The 19,326-nt window shown below is 43.5% G+C and overlaps 1 protein-coding gene across 1 annotated transcript; it reads right to left on the bottom strand.

Annotated features, from left to right (window-relative positions):
* Positions 1-628: 628 nt before the first annotated feature.
* LOC106606306 (nuclear distribution protein nudE-like 1-B) lies at positions 629-18,616 on the bottom strand. The gene is made up of 9 exons (XM_014202463.3): positions 18,485-18,616; positions 13,956-14,052; positions 7,458-7,611; positions 5,681-5,829; positions 5,253-5,389; positions 4,584-4,757; positions 4,186-4,283; positions 3,770-3,936; positions 629-3,518 (listed from the first exon to the last, which is right to left on the bottom strand). The coding sequence occupies exons 2-9, from the start codon at positions 14,039-14,041 to the stop codon at positions 3,428-3,430; spliced, it is 1,056 nt and encodes a 351-aa protein (XP_014057938.1). The 5' UTR covers positions 14,042-14,052; positions 18,485-18,616; the 3' UTR covers positions 629-3,427.
* Positions 18,617-19,326: the final 710 nt, after the last annotated feature.

Here is a 19,326-nt window from a genome sequence, read left to right on the forward strand (position 1 = left end):
TTGGGTCAACACTGGTAAGTTAACCAACCTTATGTAAATTAGACTCTGTCCCCTAGGATTTTCTTCTGAATAATTTGTCAGGGCATAGCATTTTCCAATCAGCTTCAGGCAACTTTGACGTAAGGCTTGATCACACCTGTAGTGACTACTTCTATCCGTCACGCCCATTGTTGTTGATCACTTTTTCACTAGATCATGAATATGCATAGCCATCTCGCGACAACTCCAATAGTGTTTTTTCTCAAATTTGCCGGATGTCACATTTCCTAATTATTTCCGTACACTTAACCTAAGCATTACGCAACAAGTATTTGATAAAAATAAACCTCATGTAGCAAATAATCAATTCAAATGTATGTTTACCAAATTCGACACTCATTGACCTTTATACAAAATCTCCTCACTTAGTGAGCTAAAGAAAGGCAACAACGCCACCTGCTGGAGAAGACTGATCCCTCTCGCTTCCTCTGGTTATGCATCAATCTTTTAACTGCGTCTCTCCTCGGCTTGTAAAACCCCCCCAGTTATTTCACCAAAGACAGTACAAATTTCAACATGACAGCAAGAGGAGCCTACAGCAACCAGAGAGAGAGAGCGAGACTGCACGCAAACACAGAATGCCAATAGCCTGTTTTCAAGAACATTTTATTTGACAACTGTGACAAGAGTATTCTGGACATTTCCCTTTATATTTTTGGGTTACAGTTGTCCCACTGTGTTTAGCAGATCTGTACAGTGTGTGTGTGTTGGGTGTGTCCATCTGGAAAGAGACAGCATTGTGTGTTTGTAGCCAATAACAGTGGGAGGCTAACTCCTATAATACGGGTCTTTCTATCCTCTCAAACCAACAAGTCAGGAAAACATTACCTTTAGGTTCACTTTTTCATCAGACTTATAAGCTGCATCATGAGTGATGTACAACAAAGTTTCAGTACTTATTTTTCAATATCTTTATTTCATTTTATCGAACAGACTGGACAACCAATTGTACATCATGATATGTGATCTTGGACTGATGTACAATAGTAAAACTCAGGTTCTTCATTTTAAACATGCCATAAAGACATCTGAAATAAATAGAACTGTAATAATGCCAAACGTTGGTATGTACAAATGTGTTAGACAGAGTTACAATGCTTAGTTCCAAACCTGTATACATGGGGACATAGCAACAGGCTGACATAGAGCTCAGAGTGATGTGGTAAAGGTGGGTGACATCATAGACCATGGGAGTAAGCAAGCACTCCAAATGATAGTCCTGGAATAGGTGGAATAGTTTTAGGACCAGTTTCTCAGACACAGATTAAGCCTAGTGCTGGATTCTAAATCATTCTGAATGGAGAATCTCCATTGAAAGTGTTAAGTCCAAGACTAGGCTTAAAGATGCACTATGCAGAAATCGCACCGCCATTTCCTGGTTGCTAGAATTAGAATTTCAACTTGTGAGAAAACAAGCAAGTATAGTGTAGAGAATCATTGTAGCATCTAAACCGCTGTGAAATATATTTTCCATAACCAAAAACATTGTATTTTCAGCTGATTTGAAGCTGGTGTACAAAACAGAAAGTAAAAGACCCAAAAACAAAACTATAAAACAGGAAGCATAGACAAATAACAGATCTACCACCTTCTTAGACTTGCTTTCAATGAAAAGAACAGATCTATAACATTTCTATGTAAATTTGGTCAGGTCACCCAAAAAGCTATATATTGCAGCTTTAATCTGTGTCCAGGAAACTGGCCTTAAGGCTTTTCATTTAAGGCTGTGATAGGAGGGAGCACTATTAACCCCAGATGAAGATACAGGCAGAATGGGGGATGTAAAATAAATCATAAGTGAATATCAACGACAGAGACCAGGAAGAGGCATGTCATTCTGAGATGAGGTTCTCTATTACAAACGTTTCATCGACAGGACAGGAGCCAACGTGACAAAATGGTCACCAATAGCCTGATTAAAACTAGACTGAGCACTCCCCTCATGGTGAACACAGCATTCAGTCTGGTTTAACCAGGCTAGGATCTAGTCTACAAAAAGGGATGAGCGTGACCCACTGTTAGATAGCTCTAGGGTGAGGTTTCCCCTAGGTACAGATCTAGGATCAGCTTCCCCTCCCCAATCCTAACCATTAGTGGGGTAAAGGGAAAAACTGACCCAGGGTCAGCATCTAAGGCAACTTCACCCTATACCTGTTAGATGGTTGGACTGCTGGGTTATTGTTGCTGGATATTCTGTTCTGCAGGTCAAAAGGAGTGCACTACATAGGGAATATGCCCCATGGTCAAAAGGAGTGCACTAGATAGTGAGGGTGCCATTAGGACAGTACAGTCTGTGGTGAAGCGGACCTAACTTCATTAATGAAGAGGACAGCAGCTGATGTTTCCAGGCTATTTAACATGGAGGTCCATCCCTCCCTACCAGACTACAGATGGTCCACCAGCTGACCGGTCTGTTCTGTCTGGTCAGCCCACATCCAGGACAATAGGGACTTGGGGGTGCATCTCAATAGTATAAAGTGGTTTCCTCATCTTCTCTCCTTTCCCTCCTCTGCACTGATGGGAAGGAAATTACAGGTGAAAGCTCATTTCTGGTAGAGATAGATCATCCACATTGCTTTTACCGGTCCTGTTGTTTTCTCATTCTCTCCAAGACTAACTGGACTATTGAGAGGAAGGAGAGGAGATGAGGCTATTAACTGGACTATTGAGATGCAGCCCAATAAGAGAACATGGTTCTGATCACAGGCTGAACACAATAAACATTAATTCAGTCATTCTTCTGAACATGGGGGTTAAGGGTCATCAACTCCATCTGACCCCATAACATACAAACAAACAAACAGGAAATATTGCATCTTAAAGCATACATACAGTAATGATGAAATCATCTAACTTTGCAAAAAGTCCCTTTTCATTTTTAAATACAACATTGTAAATATAAATTATTTGTAATTGTGCAATTCATCCAGAGAAGAAAATAAAAGGTTAAGAGGAAGGACGCTGCAGTCCATTGGGGACATTTGTTATATAGCTGTTATAGAGTGAAACTGATAAACTGATGGAGCTAAAATGGAGACACTCCAGAGCACAGAGGTCACCAGCACATCATCCACATGAGCAAAGCTCAGGCATGTGCCTGTATGTTAAATACACACAAACACACTCAGCATCCAACCCCACCCCACTCATAGGTGAGTGAGGCCTTTTCAATCATTCAGTCAAGTGTCTCTCCCACACACACACACACACACACACACACACACACACACACACACACACAGTAACGGTTCTTCAAGTGTTCTCTCCTCTCAGTGTTCTGCGGGGCATACAGGAGTTGTACAGAGATTTGACGGAGGATGTGAGGTTGGGGTGAAGGATGAGGGGTACCCTTGTTCTGCGGGGAGCTTGTACAGAGGTTGGGGCCATGCTAAACGGTGAGAGGCAGCATGCCAGGAGGGGAGACAGTCCGGGGCGACGCCAGGGCAGTCAGGGTGCTGGGGTCCAGTCCATTCACAGCCCTGTGGGGGACAACACCAGACAGAGACAAACCAAGAAGACAGAAGTTAGTTCATTGACAATATCAAATAGAAAGCTGTTTGGGTATTCTCAACATACTCTGGTTAGACCAACTCTGATTAAAAATGGGATGGAGTCCATTCAGCCTGTCACTTCTTCTACTGTCTCGGAGCGAGTCACACGAACACTGCAGACAGGAAGTCAAGCAGAGAGATGGACCAGTAGGAATACTCCTGAGAGAGACAGAACTCACGTTTTGTCGTAGTAGGTGGTGTGTAGTGAGTGGGAGAACTTGGTGGCGTTGCTGTTGATGAGGTTTCCGTTCCCAGTGATCATGTTGGTGGACGACGTGGAGTAGGTTTTCCTCACGGCCTGGTCCTTGGCAAAGTTCCTACATGCAGCTAGCTTGGACTCCAGCGCCTAAGGACAGACACACATGGCCTACATTAGACTAATCACAAGCTGTGGATTCTGTTGTAACCTTTAATTCAGGTCACAGACACCTTTCCAATATACTCTGCTGTCAAGAGAGGAGACGGAAGCCAAACTGTTGGGTTCACTCAAGAAGAGTGTTCATAATGTTTTGTCATCAACATTAGCTTCATAGAGGATGGATACATAGCAATGGCAATGGAAAACATTGCTACAAGAAACAAGTCTGATATTTACCCCCACTTTTCTAAGAAGGTCCCCAACAATATTAAGAGCAGAGATTCTTGCTGATGGGGTCAGAGGTGAGCCACCAGGCCCACAGCCATTTGTTAACACTGTAGAGAGAGAGAGGAGATAAAGAGGAGACAGTGTTTAGCACATGACAGATACCTAGAAACTGTTTAACATGGAGGTACAGCTCCAAAAGTGAAGGAACTAAATAAGACCTGGGTTCAAATAGTATTTATATACTTTCAAAACACTTTGAGCATTTAATTGGGACTGCCTGGAGGGACTTTTGAGACTCTTCCATGGATTCCATTGCACCTGGCAAACTCAATAAAGCACATGTAAAGTATTAGAGAGAAAACACTATTTCCACCCAGGTCTGTTAGAAGACACGGCTGTTGACCTACCTGATGATTTAGGGTTGATGAACGGGTGTTCCATACCCTTCCCTACAGGGGTGACGGGCAGGGACAGGGAGGCCTGGACAGCAGAGTCCATCTTGTCCATGTCCAGGGTAGGAGAGCTGGGGGCTGACATTCTGTCTGCAGTCCTTTCCCTCACCACCATCTCCTGTCTCAGGTCTGGGGGGGGGCAGATAGACAGACATGAGATAAGCACCAATACAGACATGATAACAGACATGACATTCTGTCTGCAGTTTTCTCCCTCACCACCATCTCCTGTCTCATGTCTGAGGCATCTGTCACACCAATACAGATTCTACCAAATGGATAGAGCAGTGTTTCACAACCCTCTCCTCAAGTACCAGCCAGACAACCATTTCATATACTCCAGTACTATCACTACATCTGATTACACTGGTCTACTATCATCAAGCCCATGATTAGTGGGGGGCAGGGAGCTTAGGGGGACAGGGAGCTTAGGGGGACAGGGAGCTTAGGGGGACAGGGAGCTTAGGGGTTATCCCCGTCCATACCGCTGGCTTCATCCTTCAGTCTCTGTACTGAGACCACTAGACTCCTTCTCATCCAGCTGACTTTAATACAGCCGTATTAGACATAACAGAAAGGGTAGGTCTGAGATAGAGGTAGGCTAGGTGTTTCATGTCTTCATACCTCTGGCTTCATCCTTCAGTCTCTGTACTGAGACCAGTAGAGACTCCTTCTCATCCAGCTCACTCTCCAGGAAGGCATTCCTCTCTATGGCCTGGTTCAGACGACCCTCAAAGTCCTCCAGAGATACGATGGTCGCCCTGAGGGAGGGAGGAGGAGAGGAGTTGGGGTGGACAACGGTTAGTAGCAGAGCAGGTGAAAAATGTACAGTATCTGTGTGGGTTGGATAACTGGGTTAACACCTTTACAAGTATTTCACTACACCCACAATGACATCTGCTAAATATGTGTATGTGACCAATACATGTGATACTGAGGCACAGCTACCAGCCAGCATCCACTTAGCCTACAACCTAGGCCTGAACTCAACTAAAACATTTGAATGGCTGCGTTAGTAACGTTAGTTTAGTTCTACTGTGGTATATAGTGACCTCTTGGCTCTCTCCAGGTCATCGTTGGCCTGCTCCAGTTCTCTGACGTATTTATGAAGCTGTTCCTTGATTCCTCTGGTCTGTCCCAGGTCATCCTCTAACATGGAGACCTGCTTATAGCTCTGAGCATACTGCTGCTCTAACTTCTCCTACAGGGGAGAGAGGAGGGAGAGAGAACAACGTTCAGACAACATGGAGAACGAATGAGTGTGTGGAGATGGTTGCATTGATGACTGAGGTGAGCGGTGGAAGGGAGTGTTGACATGCCAACTTTCTTAATGTTAACATTCTCAGTGTTCATAGACTCCAGAACTCCTTCGTTCTCTGGCGAGGGGTGAAGAATGGCTCATAGGTGTCAGAATCAAGTAAGCCTAAGGTCTGGGTCAACAGCAAGGATAGCCCCAGCTCTACGGCCCCAAGCTCTACGCCCTCACATGAATCATAGTCCTCCATGGCCCGATCATAGAACTCTAGCTTCTCTAGTCTACTGCACACTCACATGTTGCGGCCATATGTAGTCCAACAGACTGTCTAACACACATCAACATGGTTATCCCACGGACAGAAGGAAATGGTCATGAAAGACAGCACCTCATCATAAAGAAGCAGGTGTTATTTTATCTCAGTGCTCTACATCCTGGTTAGCATCATGTTCTATTATCCCATTGATCTACATCCTGGTTAGCATCATGTTCTATTATCCCAGAGCTCGACATCCTGGTTAGCATCATGTTCTATTATCCCATTGATCTACATCCTGGTTAGCATCATGTTCTATTATCCCAGTGCTCTACATCCTGGTTAGCATCATGTTCTATTATCCCAGTGCTCTACATCCTGGTTAGCATCATGTTCTATTATCCCAGTGCTCTACATCCTGGTTAGCTTCATGTTCTATTATCCCAGTGCTCTACATCCTGGTTAGCATCATGTTCTATTATCCCAGTGCTCTACATCCTGGTTAGCATCATGTTCTATTATCCCATTGATCTACATCCTGGTTAGCATCATGTTCTATTATTCCAGTGCTCTACATCCTGGTTAGCATCATGTTCTATTATCCCAGTGCTCTACATCCTGGTTAGCATCATGTTCTATTATCCCAGTGCTCTTCATCCTGGTTAGCATCATGTTCTATTATCCCAGTGCTCTTCATCCTGGTTAGCATCATGTTATATTATCCCAGTGCTCTACATCCTGGTTAGCATCATGTTCTATTATCCCAGTGCTCTACATCCTGGTTAGCATCATGTTCTATTATCCCAGTGCTCTACATCCTGGTTAGCATCATGTTCTATTATCCCAGTGATTGACATCCTAGTTAGCGTCATGTTCTATTATCTCAGTGATCTACATCCTGGTCAGTGATATACCTTGCCAGCACTAGTGATCTAACCAGTGATATGCTGGTCAGCCAGCCAACACATGCATCTCTCTCTCTGGCAGGCAGCAGGGGCATCCAGGAGTGTGGCTTTACTCTGAGATCCAGATGTAGTTGTTGAGCCCTGTTTCCAGTCCCTGGTGAATGGGTGATGTTAACTGATGTTCCGGAACTGTAATCCAGTGTTTGCCGGAACCGAATCCCCAGGAACAGCGTTTGCCGAAACCGAATCCCCAACCGTTTCACATATTTGTTCAATTCTAACACAAAGAGGTACAACATTTACCTTGAGGTTGTCCAGCTCACACTTCAGTGTTTGGTTCTAACCCCTCTGTCTGTGGGTGTGTGTGTGTGTGTATATATATGCATGCATGTGTCCGTTCCTGCGTATGTTACCTTGAGGTTGTCCAACTCGCTCTTCAGTCTTTGGTTCTCTGTGTGCAGGTCTCTGAGGCGGTGTTCAGCCTGTCCTAGCTGGGCCTCTAACTCCGCCTCCAGCTCTCTGCTCCCTTCCTGGAACTCCACCAGCTCCTCCTGGGCCTCATGGTAGCTGGAGGACACACGGGAGGGACTGTTATTTAATGATCAATTGTGGTACTAATGAGTGGTAGTCACATCCCCTGGACAGTCAGACCTAGACCTATCCTGTGGTCAGTGGAACATGTCTGAACACACCCGGTCTCTTCACTCATAATATCCTGTCTCCAGACCCCTTGACCCCTCACCCCTCTCAGAACACACTGAACAGCAGCAGGCATATAGGAGCCATCTGTATCCTCTAATGACAAACCCCTGCTGAGGTCTCAAAGCTCCATCAGACCCGAGGTACTGTCTCAAAGCTCCATCAGACCTGCTGAGGTACTGTCTCAAAGCTCCATCAGACCCGAGGTACTGTCTCAAAGCTCCATCAGACCCGAGGTACTGTCTCAAAGCTCCATCAGACCCGAGGTACTGTCTCAAAGCTCCATCAGACCCGAGGTACTGTCTCAAAGCTCCATCAGACCCGAGGTACTGTCTCAAAGCTCCATCAGACCCGAGGTACTGTCTCAAAGCTCCATCAGACCCGAGGTACTGTCTCAAAGCTCCATCAGACCCGAGGTACTGTCTCAAAGCTCCATCAGACCCGAGGTACTGTCTCAAAGCTCCATCAGACCCGAGGTACTGTCTCAAAGCTCCATCAGACCCGAGGTACTGTCTCAAAGCTCCATCAGACCCGAGGTACTGTCTCAAAGCTCCATCAGACCCGAGGTACTGTCTCAAAGCTCCATCAGACCCGAGGTACTGTCTCTGTCTCAAAGCTCTATCAGACCTCAGTCCAGTCTGTATTCAGTCTATATTCAGACTCACTGGACTGTGTCCAGACTTACTGACCCACACAGTATGTGCTAGATACAACCTAGTAATACAGTCCAGTAATATCTACAGATAGACCTAGCTGATTGTAGCATAGCACCTTCTCTTGTCCCATGTGGCTGTATATCAGTCTATCATCTGTCTGTCCATAGACGTAAAGCTACTAGAACTTAACGTCTGTCTGGTCATAGATGTAATGCAACTAGAATGGTTCTTCATGGCCCCTGACTCATCTGTCATGACAAAGGCCAATGCCATGCTAGAGCTGAATGAATGCAGACTTTCCATGCCCTTCATTCAGTCAGGTGGCTCCACTGAATTGAATTAGAAGGGTTGGTTCATGTGTGAGAACCTAAGGCATGGTATACTAACCTGGTAGCCAGATATGTTAGCCTGTACCAGGATCTGTTTGTGCTGTAAAATAATAACATGCCATTTAGCAGACAATTATGTTAAAGTGACTTACAGTCATGCGTTCATATATTTTACATATGGGTAGTCCCAGGAATCAAACCCACTACCCTGGCATTACAACTGAGATACAAAGGACCACTGTTTGGCATGACAAGGAGTTGAGATGATCGTACAAACAGATCTGGGACCAGGCTACAGATACATAGTTCCACTGACCAGGGATGACCCTTGGAACAGAAAAGGTCTGAGTGACACACACATTAACAGGGTTCGACAGCTCTGGGGTCAGTTTAACTGGCAGCCACTGCTCCATCCTTGGCCTTACTGGGTTTCCATGCTCATTCCACACACACGGTTACCGTACCAGAAGCACACATGGCCAGTTTGGCCGCAGAACAGCCCTGTTCAACTATGGCTCTGACTGGAATGACTTCGGTTACCTTCCCTCTGACAACATCACTGTTTTCAGACATTTTTACATTTACATTTTAGTCATTTAGCAGACACTCTTATCCAGAGCGACTTACAGTAGTGAATGCATACAATTCATACATTTTTTTCTCCGTACTGGTCCCCCGTGGGAATCGAACCCACAACCCTGGCGTTGCAAACACCATGCTCTACCTACTGAGCCACACGGGACCAATATACATCATAACATATCAGACAATACGACCAAAATACCACTGTGTACAAACAAGTATTTGTATTTATTATGGATCCCCATTAGTTCCTGTCAAGGCAGCAGGTACTCTTCCTGGGGTTTATTATGGATCCCCATTCATTCCTGCCAAGGCAGCAGGTACTCTTCCTGGGGTTTATTATGGATCCCCATTCATTCCTGCCAAGGCAGCAGGTACTCTTCCTGGGGTTTATTATGGATCCCCATTCATTCCTGCCAAGGCAGCAGGTACTCTTCCTGGGGTTTATTATGGATCCCCATTCATTCCTGCCAAGGCAGCAGGTACTCTTCCTGGGGTTTATTATGGATCCCCATTCATTCCTGCCAAGGCAGCAGGTACTCTTCCTGGGGTTTATTATGGATCCCCATTCATTCCTGCCAAGGCAGCAGGTACTCTTCCTGGGGTCCAGCAACATTATGGCGGTTATATACAATAGAAAACATCACATTACACACCAGATTTCGCAACACATTAAGTGTGTTCACTCAGGTCACTAGTCTACAATACAAAATCCATGTATACGTGTGTGTGCATAGTGCACATGTTTGTGTGTGTGTGTGTTAAATAGGCGTAAATTAGAATATCAAATTATTTGTGTGTGTGTAGCGCAGCCATCTGGGACCTCCTCATGAACACACACACTAGGCCTATACTCTAGAATGTGTTGTGTCAACACTGACAGGGTAAGGCTCTACAGAGCCTGGGAAAACAGAACCACTTGAACATGTGCAGGACTGTAGGACTACATCATTCTGAACTAGTAACAGTTAATACTGTAGACCTGTATCATTCTGAACTAGTATCATAGTTAATACTGTAGACCTGTATCATTCTGAACTAGTATCATAGTTAATACTGTAGACCTGTATCATTCTGAACTAGTATCATAGTTAATACTGTAGACCTGTATCATTCTGAACTAGTATCATAGTTAATACTGTAGACCTGTATCATTCTGAACTAGTATCACAGTTAATACTGTAGACCAGTATCATAGTTAATACTGTAGACCAGTATCATAGTTAATACTGTAGACCAGTATCATGTTGAACTAGTAACATAGTTAATACTGTAGACCTGTATCATTCTGAACTAGTAACATAGTTAATACTGTAGACCTGTATCATTCTGAACTAGTATCATAGTTAATACTGTAGACCTGTATCATAGTTAATACTGTAGACCTGTATCATTCTGAACTAGTATCATAATACTGTAGACCTGTATCATTCTGAACTAGTATCATAGTTAATACTGTAGACCTGTATCATGTTGAACTAGTAACATAGTTAATACTGTAGACCCGTATCATTCTGAACTAGTAACATAGTTAATACTGTAGACCTGTATCATTCTGAACTAGTAACATAGTTAATACTGTAGACCTGTATCATAGTTAATACTGTAGACCTGTATCATTCTGAACTAGTATCATAATACTGTAGACCTGTATCATTCTGAACTAGTATCATAGTTAATACTGTAGACCTGTATCATGCTGAACTAGTAACATAGTTAATACTGTAGACCTGTATCATTCTGAACTAGTATCATAGTTAATACTGTAGACCTGTATCATTCTGAACTAGTATCATAGTTAATACTGTAGACCTGTATCATAGTTAATACTGTAGACCTGTATCATTCTGAACTAGTATCATAGTTAATACTGTAGACCTGTATCATGCTGAACTAGTAACATAGTTAATACTGTAGACCTGTATCATTCTGAACTAGTAACATAGTTAATACTTTAGACCTGTAACATTCTGAACTAGTATCATAGTTAATACTGTAGACCTGTATCATAGTTAATACTGTAGACCTGTATCATTCTGAACTAGTATCATAGTTAATACTGTAGACCTGTATCATAGTTAATACTGTAGACCTGTATCATGTTGAACTAGTAACATAGTTAATACTGTAGACCTGTATCATTCTGAACTAGTATCATAGTTAATACTGTAGACCTGTATCATTCTGAACTAGTATCATAGTTAATACTGTAGACCTGTATCATTCTGAACTAGTATCATAGTTAATACTGTAGGACTAAATCATTCTGAACTAGTATCATAGTTAATACTGTAGACCTGTATCAATCTGAACTAGTATCATAGTTAATACTGTAGACCTGTATCATGTTGAACTAGTAACATAGTTAATACTGTAGACCTGTATTATTCTGAACTAGTAACATGCTGGATATAGGATATCTGTTCTAGAACACCCTGCTGGATATAGGCTATATCTGTTCTAGTACACCCTGCTGGATATAGGCTATATCTGTTCTAGAACACCCTGCTGGATATAGGCTATATCTGTTCTAGAACACCCTGCTGGATATAGGCTATATCTGTTCTAGAACACCCTGCTGGATATAGGCTATATCTGTTCTAGTACACCCTGCTGGCACCTCACCCTCAGAGCTATATCTGCTCCCCTCTAGCACCTACACCCTGCTGGATATAGGCTATATCTGTTCTAGAACACCCTGCTGGATATAGACTATATCTGTTCTAGAACACCCTGCTGGATATAGGCTATATCTGTTCTAGAACACCCTGCTGGATATAGGCTATATCTGTTCTAGAACACCCTGCTGGATATAGGCTATATCTGTTCTAGTACACCCTGCTGGATATAGGCTATATCTGTTCTAGAACACCCTGCTGGATATAGGCTATATCTGTTCTAGAACACCCGGCTGGATATAGACTATATCTGTTCTAGAACACCCTGCTGGATATAGACTATATCTGTTCTAGAACACCCTGCTGGATATAGGCTATATCTGTTCTAGAACACCCTGCTGGATATAGGCTATATCTGTTCTAGAACACCCTGCTGGATATAGGCTATATCTGTTCTAGAACACCCTGCTGGATATAGGCTATATCTGTTCTAGAACACCCTGCTGGATATAGACTATATCTGTTCTAGAACACCCTGCTGGATATAGGCTATATCTGTTCTAGAACACCCTGCTGGATATAGGCTATATCTGTTCTAGAACACCCTGCTGGATATAGACTATATCTGTTCTAGAACACCCTGCTGGATATAGGCTATATCTGTTCTAGTACACCCTGCTGGATATAGACTATATCTGTTCTAGTACACCCTGCTGGATATAGACTATATCTGTTCTAGAACACCCTGCTGGATATAGACTATATCTGTTCTAGAACACCCTGCTGGATATAGGCTATATCTGTTCTAGAACACCCTGCTGGATATAGACTATATCTGTTCTAGAACACCCTGCTGGATATAGGCTATATCTGTTCTAGAACACCCTGCTGGATATAGGCTATATCTGTTCTAGAACACCCTGCTGGATATAGACTATATCTGTTCTAGAACACCCTGCTGGATATAGGCTATATCTGTTCTAGTACACCCTGCTGGATATAGGCTATATCTGTTCTAGAACACCCTGCTGGATATAGACTATATCTGTTCTAGAACACCCTGCTGGATATAGGCTATATCTGTTCTAGAACACCCTGCTGGATATAGGCTATATCTGTTCTAGAACACCCTGCTGGATATAGACTATATCTGTTCTAGAACACCCTGCTGGATATAGGCTATATCTGTTCTAGTACACCCTGCTGGATATAGACTATATCTGTTCTAGAACACCCTGCTGGATATAGACTATATCTGTTCTAGAACACCCTGCTGGATATAGGCTATATCTGTTCTAGAACACCCTGCTGGATATAGGCTGTGTGTGTTCTAGTACACCCTGCTGGATATAGACTATATCTGTTCTAGAACACCCTGCTGGATATAGGATATCTGTAAAAGTGACACCAGAGTCATATTCAATAGAAACCAAACGGAAGAAAAGGGACTGAAACGGGGAGGTAGGCTACTACCTGAACCAGTACAATAAGAAATGCTCATTTTCCTTCCAAATGTTTTCCATTACAACACATTTTGCTACGGTGTGCACTAATGATGACTCCCCAGCACTAAGAACAACTAGACCTAAACTTACTCGGCCTAATTTAAGCCAATGAGTCCATTGCTTCCTGTGTCGATGGTAACTTTAACAAAGGCCTATAGAGGAACAGGCCATGTGCCAGATGATCACATGACTGTTACGACATAACCTTGTTATTCATCTTCCAGTGTTATGAGCAAACATAAAAGCATAAAAAGCATAAAAGCTTATGTAACAGAGTCGAGAACAAGCCATGTGGTTTTCTGGTCATGTATAATTATATTACTGAGAAGACGTCAAAGTGAAAGACTGTGCCTAGCTTGAGTTTCAATTTGGAACATGTATGTAGAGGAGAGTAGTTCAACAGATACAATGACAAACTGCTGAGTCTAATCTTCTGAAACTCAATGTTTGACCATGTATAAATCAATGAATGATTTTGTTAAATGAGCTATGAGTAGCCTAGATCAGTTGACATGAACATACCTGTTGTTATACTTGAGGGATAAGGCCTTCCAGTAGTCAATCTCCTGGTCCTTTGAAGTGAATGTTGGTATCATGTCTGTGTCCATGGTAGAACAACCTGAAGAGGAGAACATCATGATCACCTGAAGCTTGTTAAAGACAGACGTATCCTGAATGTAGGCCTAAACATTTGAATGGCAGAAAACCAAACAGGGTTTATTCTTACCCAAGAAAAGTAGCAGACTAATTCATTGCAAAAATATTAAAAAAGTACTTAATCTTATGCTCAGGCTGGCCTGTCAGGAGTCTGGCTGGCCTGTCAGGAGTCTGGCTGGCCTGTCAGGAGTCTGGCTGGCCTGTCAGGAGTCTGGCTGGCCTGTCAGGAGTCTGGCTGGCCTGTCAGGAGTCTGGCTGTCATCACAGTTATTCAAGACCCACTGACTTCAATTCAGCCTCCCTCCACCTCTCTTCTAACAACAAGGGCCTGACACACTGACCCAGCAGCAACACCTGGGTGACAACCAGCCATTTGGTAGGCCAACTCCTCAGTAAGGAGATGTAGGATTCCCCCAGTAGGACCCACAGAGCCCCTTCATACAGACCAGGGCCTCCTCATTAAAACTTCTAGCCCTGTTTGTTTGACATGGGCAACAGCGGACTGGACATGTTTTCAAAAAGCTTCATTCACTTCTATTCATGGCCATTTTGTGTGTTGAATGCCAATCATAAACACATGGAACAGAAGTAGTATGGAAACCCTGAGCAGCAGTGTTATGAATGAAGCTGTGGTTGGGCCAAAGCCACCTCAGAGGGAGGATGTGATTAAACGCCCACACGTCTGTTTGGTCCAGTGTGTGTGTGCTGTGTGAGGTTGAACAGCAGGGAGTCCCAAGCCCTCCCAGTAGCTCCAGGAATAGGCAAGGCTACTAGTGATCATCTCTGGTTAGAGGGATTTCCAGCATGCATGGGTCAGTCGCTTCAAACTGTCCCAACACAAGCACTCTAAAGTTACACTGTGCAGAAATCGCTCCTCCACTTCCTGGTTGCTAAAATTCTAATAGTTTGCCTAATTTCAGTTTGTGACAAAACAAGCAGTCATTGTGTAGAGAATCATTGTAGCATCTAAACCGCTGTGAAATATATTTTCTGTAAGCAAAAATATAGTATATTTGGCTGTTTGAAACTGGTGTACAAAACCGAAAGTAGAAGACGCAGAAACAAAAATTCAGAACGGGAAGCACAGAAATAGAACAGACCTACCGCTTCTTAGACTTGCTTTCAACGGGAATGACAGATCTATAACTCACATTTCTATGTGAATTTGGTCAGGTCGCCCAAAAAAGTGTTGTAGCTTTGTGACATGTTGTAGCTTTAACAGACGGATGAGTCAGCACAGCGGTCAGCCACCCCAACACCAACAGCAGGCCAGCATTCTAACAGACGGATGGGTCAGCAGCCTGGTCAGCCACCCCAACACCAGCACCATCCTCTATACTGCACTCTGCTTAACAGAATGTCAAATGGCTTTTAATTCAGTTAACAAGGGAGAGTCATCTGTCAGTTAGACAGGTCCCAGGGGTCATGGGGTCAAAGGGAGAATAGCTGTTCTCTCTCACATTACTCTAGGTGTATGTATGGTATGCAGAGCGTGCGTGTGTGTTATGCAGCTCAGGAAATTGTGTCGTCACACCACTACTACTACTGGGACTCGCTCAGGAAACTGTGTCGTCACACCACTACTACTACTGGGACTGGCTCAGGAAACTGTGTCGTCACACCACTACTACTACTGGGACTCGCTCAGGAAACTGTGTCGTCACACCACTACTACTACTGGGACTCGCTCAGGAAACTGTGTCGTCACACCACTACCACTGGGACTCGCTCAGGAAACTGTGTCGTCACACCACTACTACTACTTGGACTCGCTCAGGAAACTGTGTCGTCACACCACTACTACTACTGGGACTCGCTCAGGAAACTGTGTCGTCACACCACTACTACTGGGACTGGCTCAGGAAACTGTGGTTACACCACTACTACTGGGACTGGCTCAGGAAACTGTGTCGTCACACCACTACTACTGGGACTCGCTCAGGAAACTGTGTCGTCACACCACTACTACTGGGACTCATTCAGGAAACTGAGGGGGCCTGAGGAGAGTGTCAACAACACCAAGGTGGAGACTGAAGCATGGTGATGCAATAACTGGATTGTTTACTAAAGACTGGTTTTGATACTGTCAACATAGCATAGTCTAAGATACTAGCTGAACTAGGATTGGTTTTGATACTGTCAACATAGCATAGTGTAAGATACTAGCTGACCTAGGATTGGTTTTGATACTGTCAACATAGCATAGTCTAAGATACTAGCTGAACTAGGATTGGTTTTGATACTGTCAACATAGCATAGTCTAAGATACTAGCTGAACTAGGATTGGTTTTGATACTGTCAACATAGCATAGTCTAAGATACTAGCTGAACTAGGATTGGTTTTGATACTGTCAACATAGCATAGTCTAAGATACTAGCTGAACTAGGCTAATGATAGTATAGCTAACATGATGACCTTAGCTGAACTAGGCTAATGATAGATCATCATGTTAGTTATACAATCATTAGCATGGTTCATCAAAGATCATCGTGTTAGCTATACTTAGCTGAACTGGGCTAGTGATAGATCATCATGTTAGCTATACAATCATTAGCATGGTTCATCAAGGATCATCATGTTAGCTATACTTAGCTGAACTGGGCTAATGATAGATCATGTTAGCTATACTTAGCTGAACTGGGCTAATGATCGTATAGCCAACATGATGTAATGTTATTAGGCTACCACGTGAACAACACGTCCATTGAGGTGAAATCACAGTCAGAGCTATGAGAGAAGAAGGTTCGAAAACTTACGTCTCTCCATTCATCCCTTTATCACAGAGAAGCAAAAGACTTGAATGTGAGTCTCAATAACAGACTAGCTGTTGTTTCCTTGGTGATAAATAAGACCAATCTTTAGGTTACACTCAGCTGACAGTAGTGTGTTGTGTTCAATTACAAACAACAAACCAGGATATGAAAGACAACACCAGGTTCACTCACTGACAGTGATTTTCAGCACAGAAGACTCAGCTTCAGGAAAAAGTAGACAGATGTTTTTCTCTGTTTTTGTACCCATTCCAGTGCAGGCATGTTGGGTGGCATCTTGGTGTGCAGAACACATGGGCTCATTTCCCAAATGGCAACCTACTCACTATTAAGTGCACTACTTTAGACCAGAGCAGTGAGCCCTGGTCAAAAGAAGCACACTATATAGGGAATAGGGTACAATTTGGGTCACAGTATGTAGATTCTACTACCAAGCCAACAGCAGAGGAACCATCTGGTTATATTTACCCATGGCTTAGAGCAGGGCAGGCTAACTAGCCAACAGAGGAAGGTAGTGGAGTCTGTGGTTTTCCTGTCCACTCACCTTTTGGCTTCCTCTTTTCCTCTGATGCAGATGACATCTCTCTGTCTGGCTGTTTAATAAAGAGTGAGTGGGTGACGCACTACGCGGGCTCACACCAAATTCTCTGTGAGTTACGTTATTTCCAGGAAACTAAAATCCTCCCACTTCCACCAGAGGTCTGGGATAGGCTATTTGAGGGTGTAGGGTTCCGCTGTGTGTAGCAGTGTGTATAGGTAGGATGTGCAGCCGACCAGGCATACTCCCTGTTGTGACGTCCAGTCTCGGAGGAACGGTGGTGGTGAGACCCTGGAGAATGCCCTATTTGGTAGAGATCTTAGACCGTTTTTATACTAGCTAACTGCATGTGGCTACCGGCTAGCACCATTACATTGGCTTTCAGAGCAGCAGGTTAGACTCCAAGGAACAAAGCTGTAGCTACAGTTTAGGTGAAATTCTTACTGTATGTAGAATTAAGATATCCACCCCTATGATGATAAACAACATTTACATTCCCTGAATATTTGGTGGCAAGAAACATTCTAGGCTAAATGCCACATTATTACATTAGCTAAGATCAACTGTATTTAGTTTACAGTAGTCGGCTGACCATGTACGGTCAGTGAAGGACAAGGTGAGGCAGAATAAATAAGACGTGGTATCCACAGGCAACGAGACCGGTAATCACTCAGTCCTAACGTTAATCACCTCTAACTGGTTCCAGGGCTGAGACCGGCTAGTAACGTTAGTAGTAACCGGCTTTTTGCTTGTCATACGAAACCACCACCAGACAACATAAAATGTCAACACTTTCTGATACTGACTGTTTCCACACAGTAAAACATGTGTAACTAGTAAGCCAGAAAGGAAACAATTAGCTCGTCAATATCACAGTGTCGCCAAATCAAATACATAATTATTAGCTAGCAAGACTAGCATGGCACCAAACGGCAAGCTCAACAACCTATTTTCAGCTGTCACTGGTTTGGTGAGCCGCTGGCTGCTCGTCGTTCAAAGCTCGCTAAAGTCGAAAACACAGGTTAACCAGCTAGCTAGCTTTTGGTAAAGTACCCAACGTAAATATGTAAATCAATGTCCTTACCTGGGCATGTCCAATCCGTGTATCTGTCTCCAGATTCAGTTACAGTCGCCACATCTTCTGACCTGGACTGTCTTCATCGAAATGACTGTCTGTGTTTAGAAAACGCCAACGCGACTCTCGGAAGTAACGTAGCTTCCGAGGCGGTGGCACGTAATGAAATCATACGTACGTCAAATGTGACACGCCAGGGTTGGACCTCTAATTTGCCTCGTCCTGACCACAAGGTAGCGCTATTATGCTAAGAAATTAGTAATGCAGTGCAGTCAGATGATGTGTAGGCAGTAGCCTCCATAGAGCAGCATAAGGCCTTTCAAATCCTCATTCACAGGCAGCCTAGAAATGAATTTAATAGGCTAATAGTTGTAGCAATACTGCACTTCCCATAGTAGCCTGTTGCGAGTATTTCGTATTTGAGTGGATATAGCCAAAATGTTGTTGTATTCAGTGGGCCAGTATTTCTTCTATGTTTAGCTTATAGGCTATGCCTTTACAAAAAAGGGTTGTAGTTTTGAAGCTGCAGTAAACATGTATTTGGCTCTGGTATTTTGGACGCAGTAATTGCAGAATAACTGCAGTGAGTTATACTGCACTGTAACTAACTGCAGTTGCACTGGAAAAATTACTGCAGTAGAAGAACTGTGTTATTTTGTACACAGTATTTGCAGCATACTGCAATTATACTCACTCTAACGGCAGTTATACTGCAGACTGACTGCAATCTTTTTCGCAAGGGTGTGCACCAATATCAAATGAATTACAAAGCATTTCTATGAAGTCAACCTCAATAACACATAGCTTATCTGTTCTGTGGGTCAGACTTCATGGTTTGGAGAATGGTGGGA

This window comes from Salmo salar, chromosome 06 (assembly GCF_965601325.2).
Source record: "Salmo salar chromosome 06, fSalSal1, whole genome shotgun sequence".
Classification (NCBI taxonomy): Eukaryota; Metazoa; Chordata; class Actinopteri; order Salmoniformes; family Salmonidae; genus Salmo; species Salmo salar.

What these genes read in the sequence shown, in the direction of transcription:
- LOC106606306 (XM_014202463.3), bottom strand. Translation starts at nt 14,041, where the DNA reads ATGGACACAGACATGATACCAACATTCACTTCAAAGGACCAGGAGATT. An exon ending in GCGAGTTGGACAACCTCAAG is followed by an intron (nt 5,830 to 7,457) that starts GTAACATACGCA and finishes TCTCCCCTGTAG; the next exon opens with GAGAAGTTAGAGCAGCAGTA. An exon ending in ACTGAAGGATGAAGCCAGAG is followed by an intron (nt 4,758 to 5,252) that starts GTATGAAGACAT and finishes GCCCCCCCCCAG; the next exon opens with ACCTGAGACAGGAGATGGTG.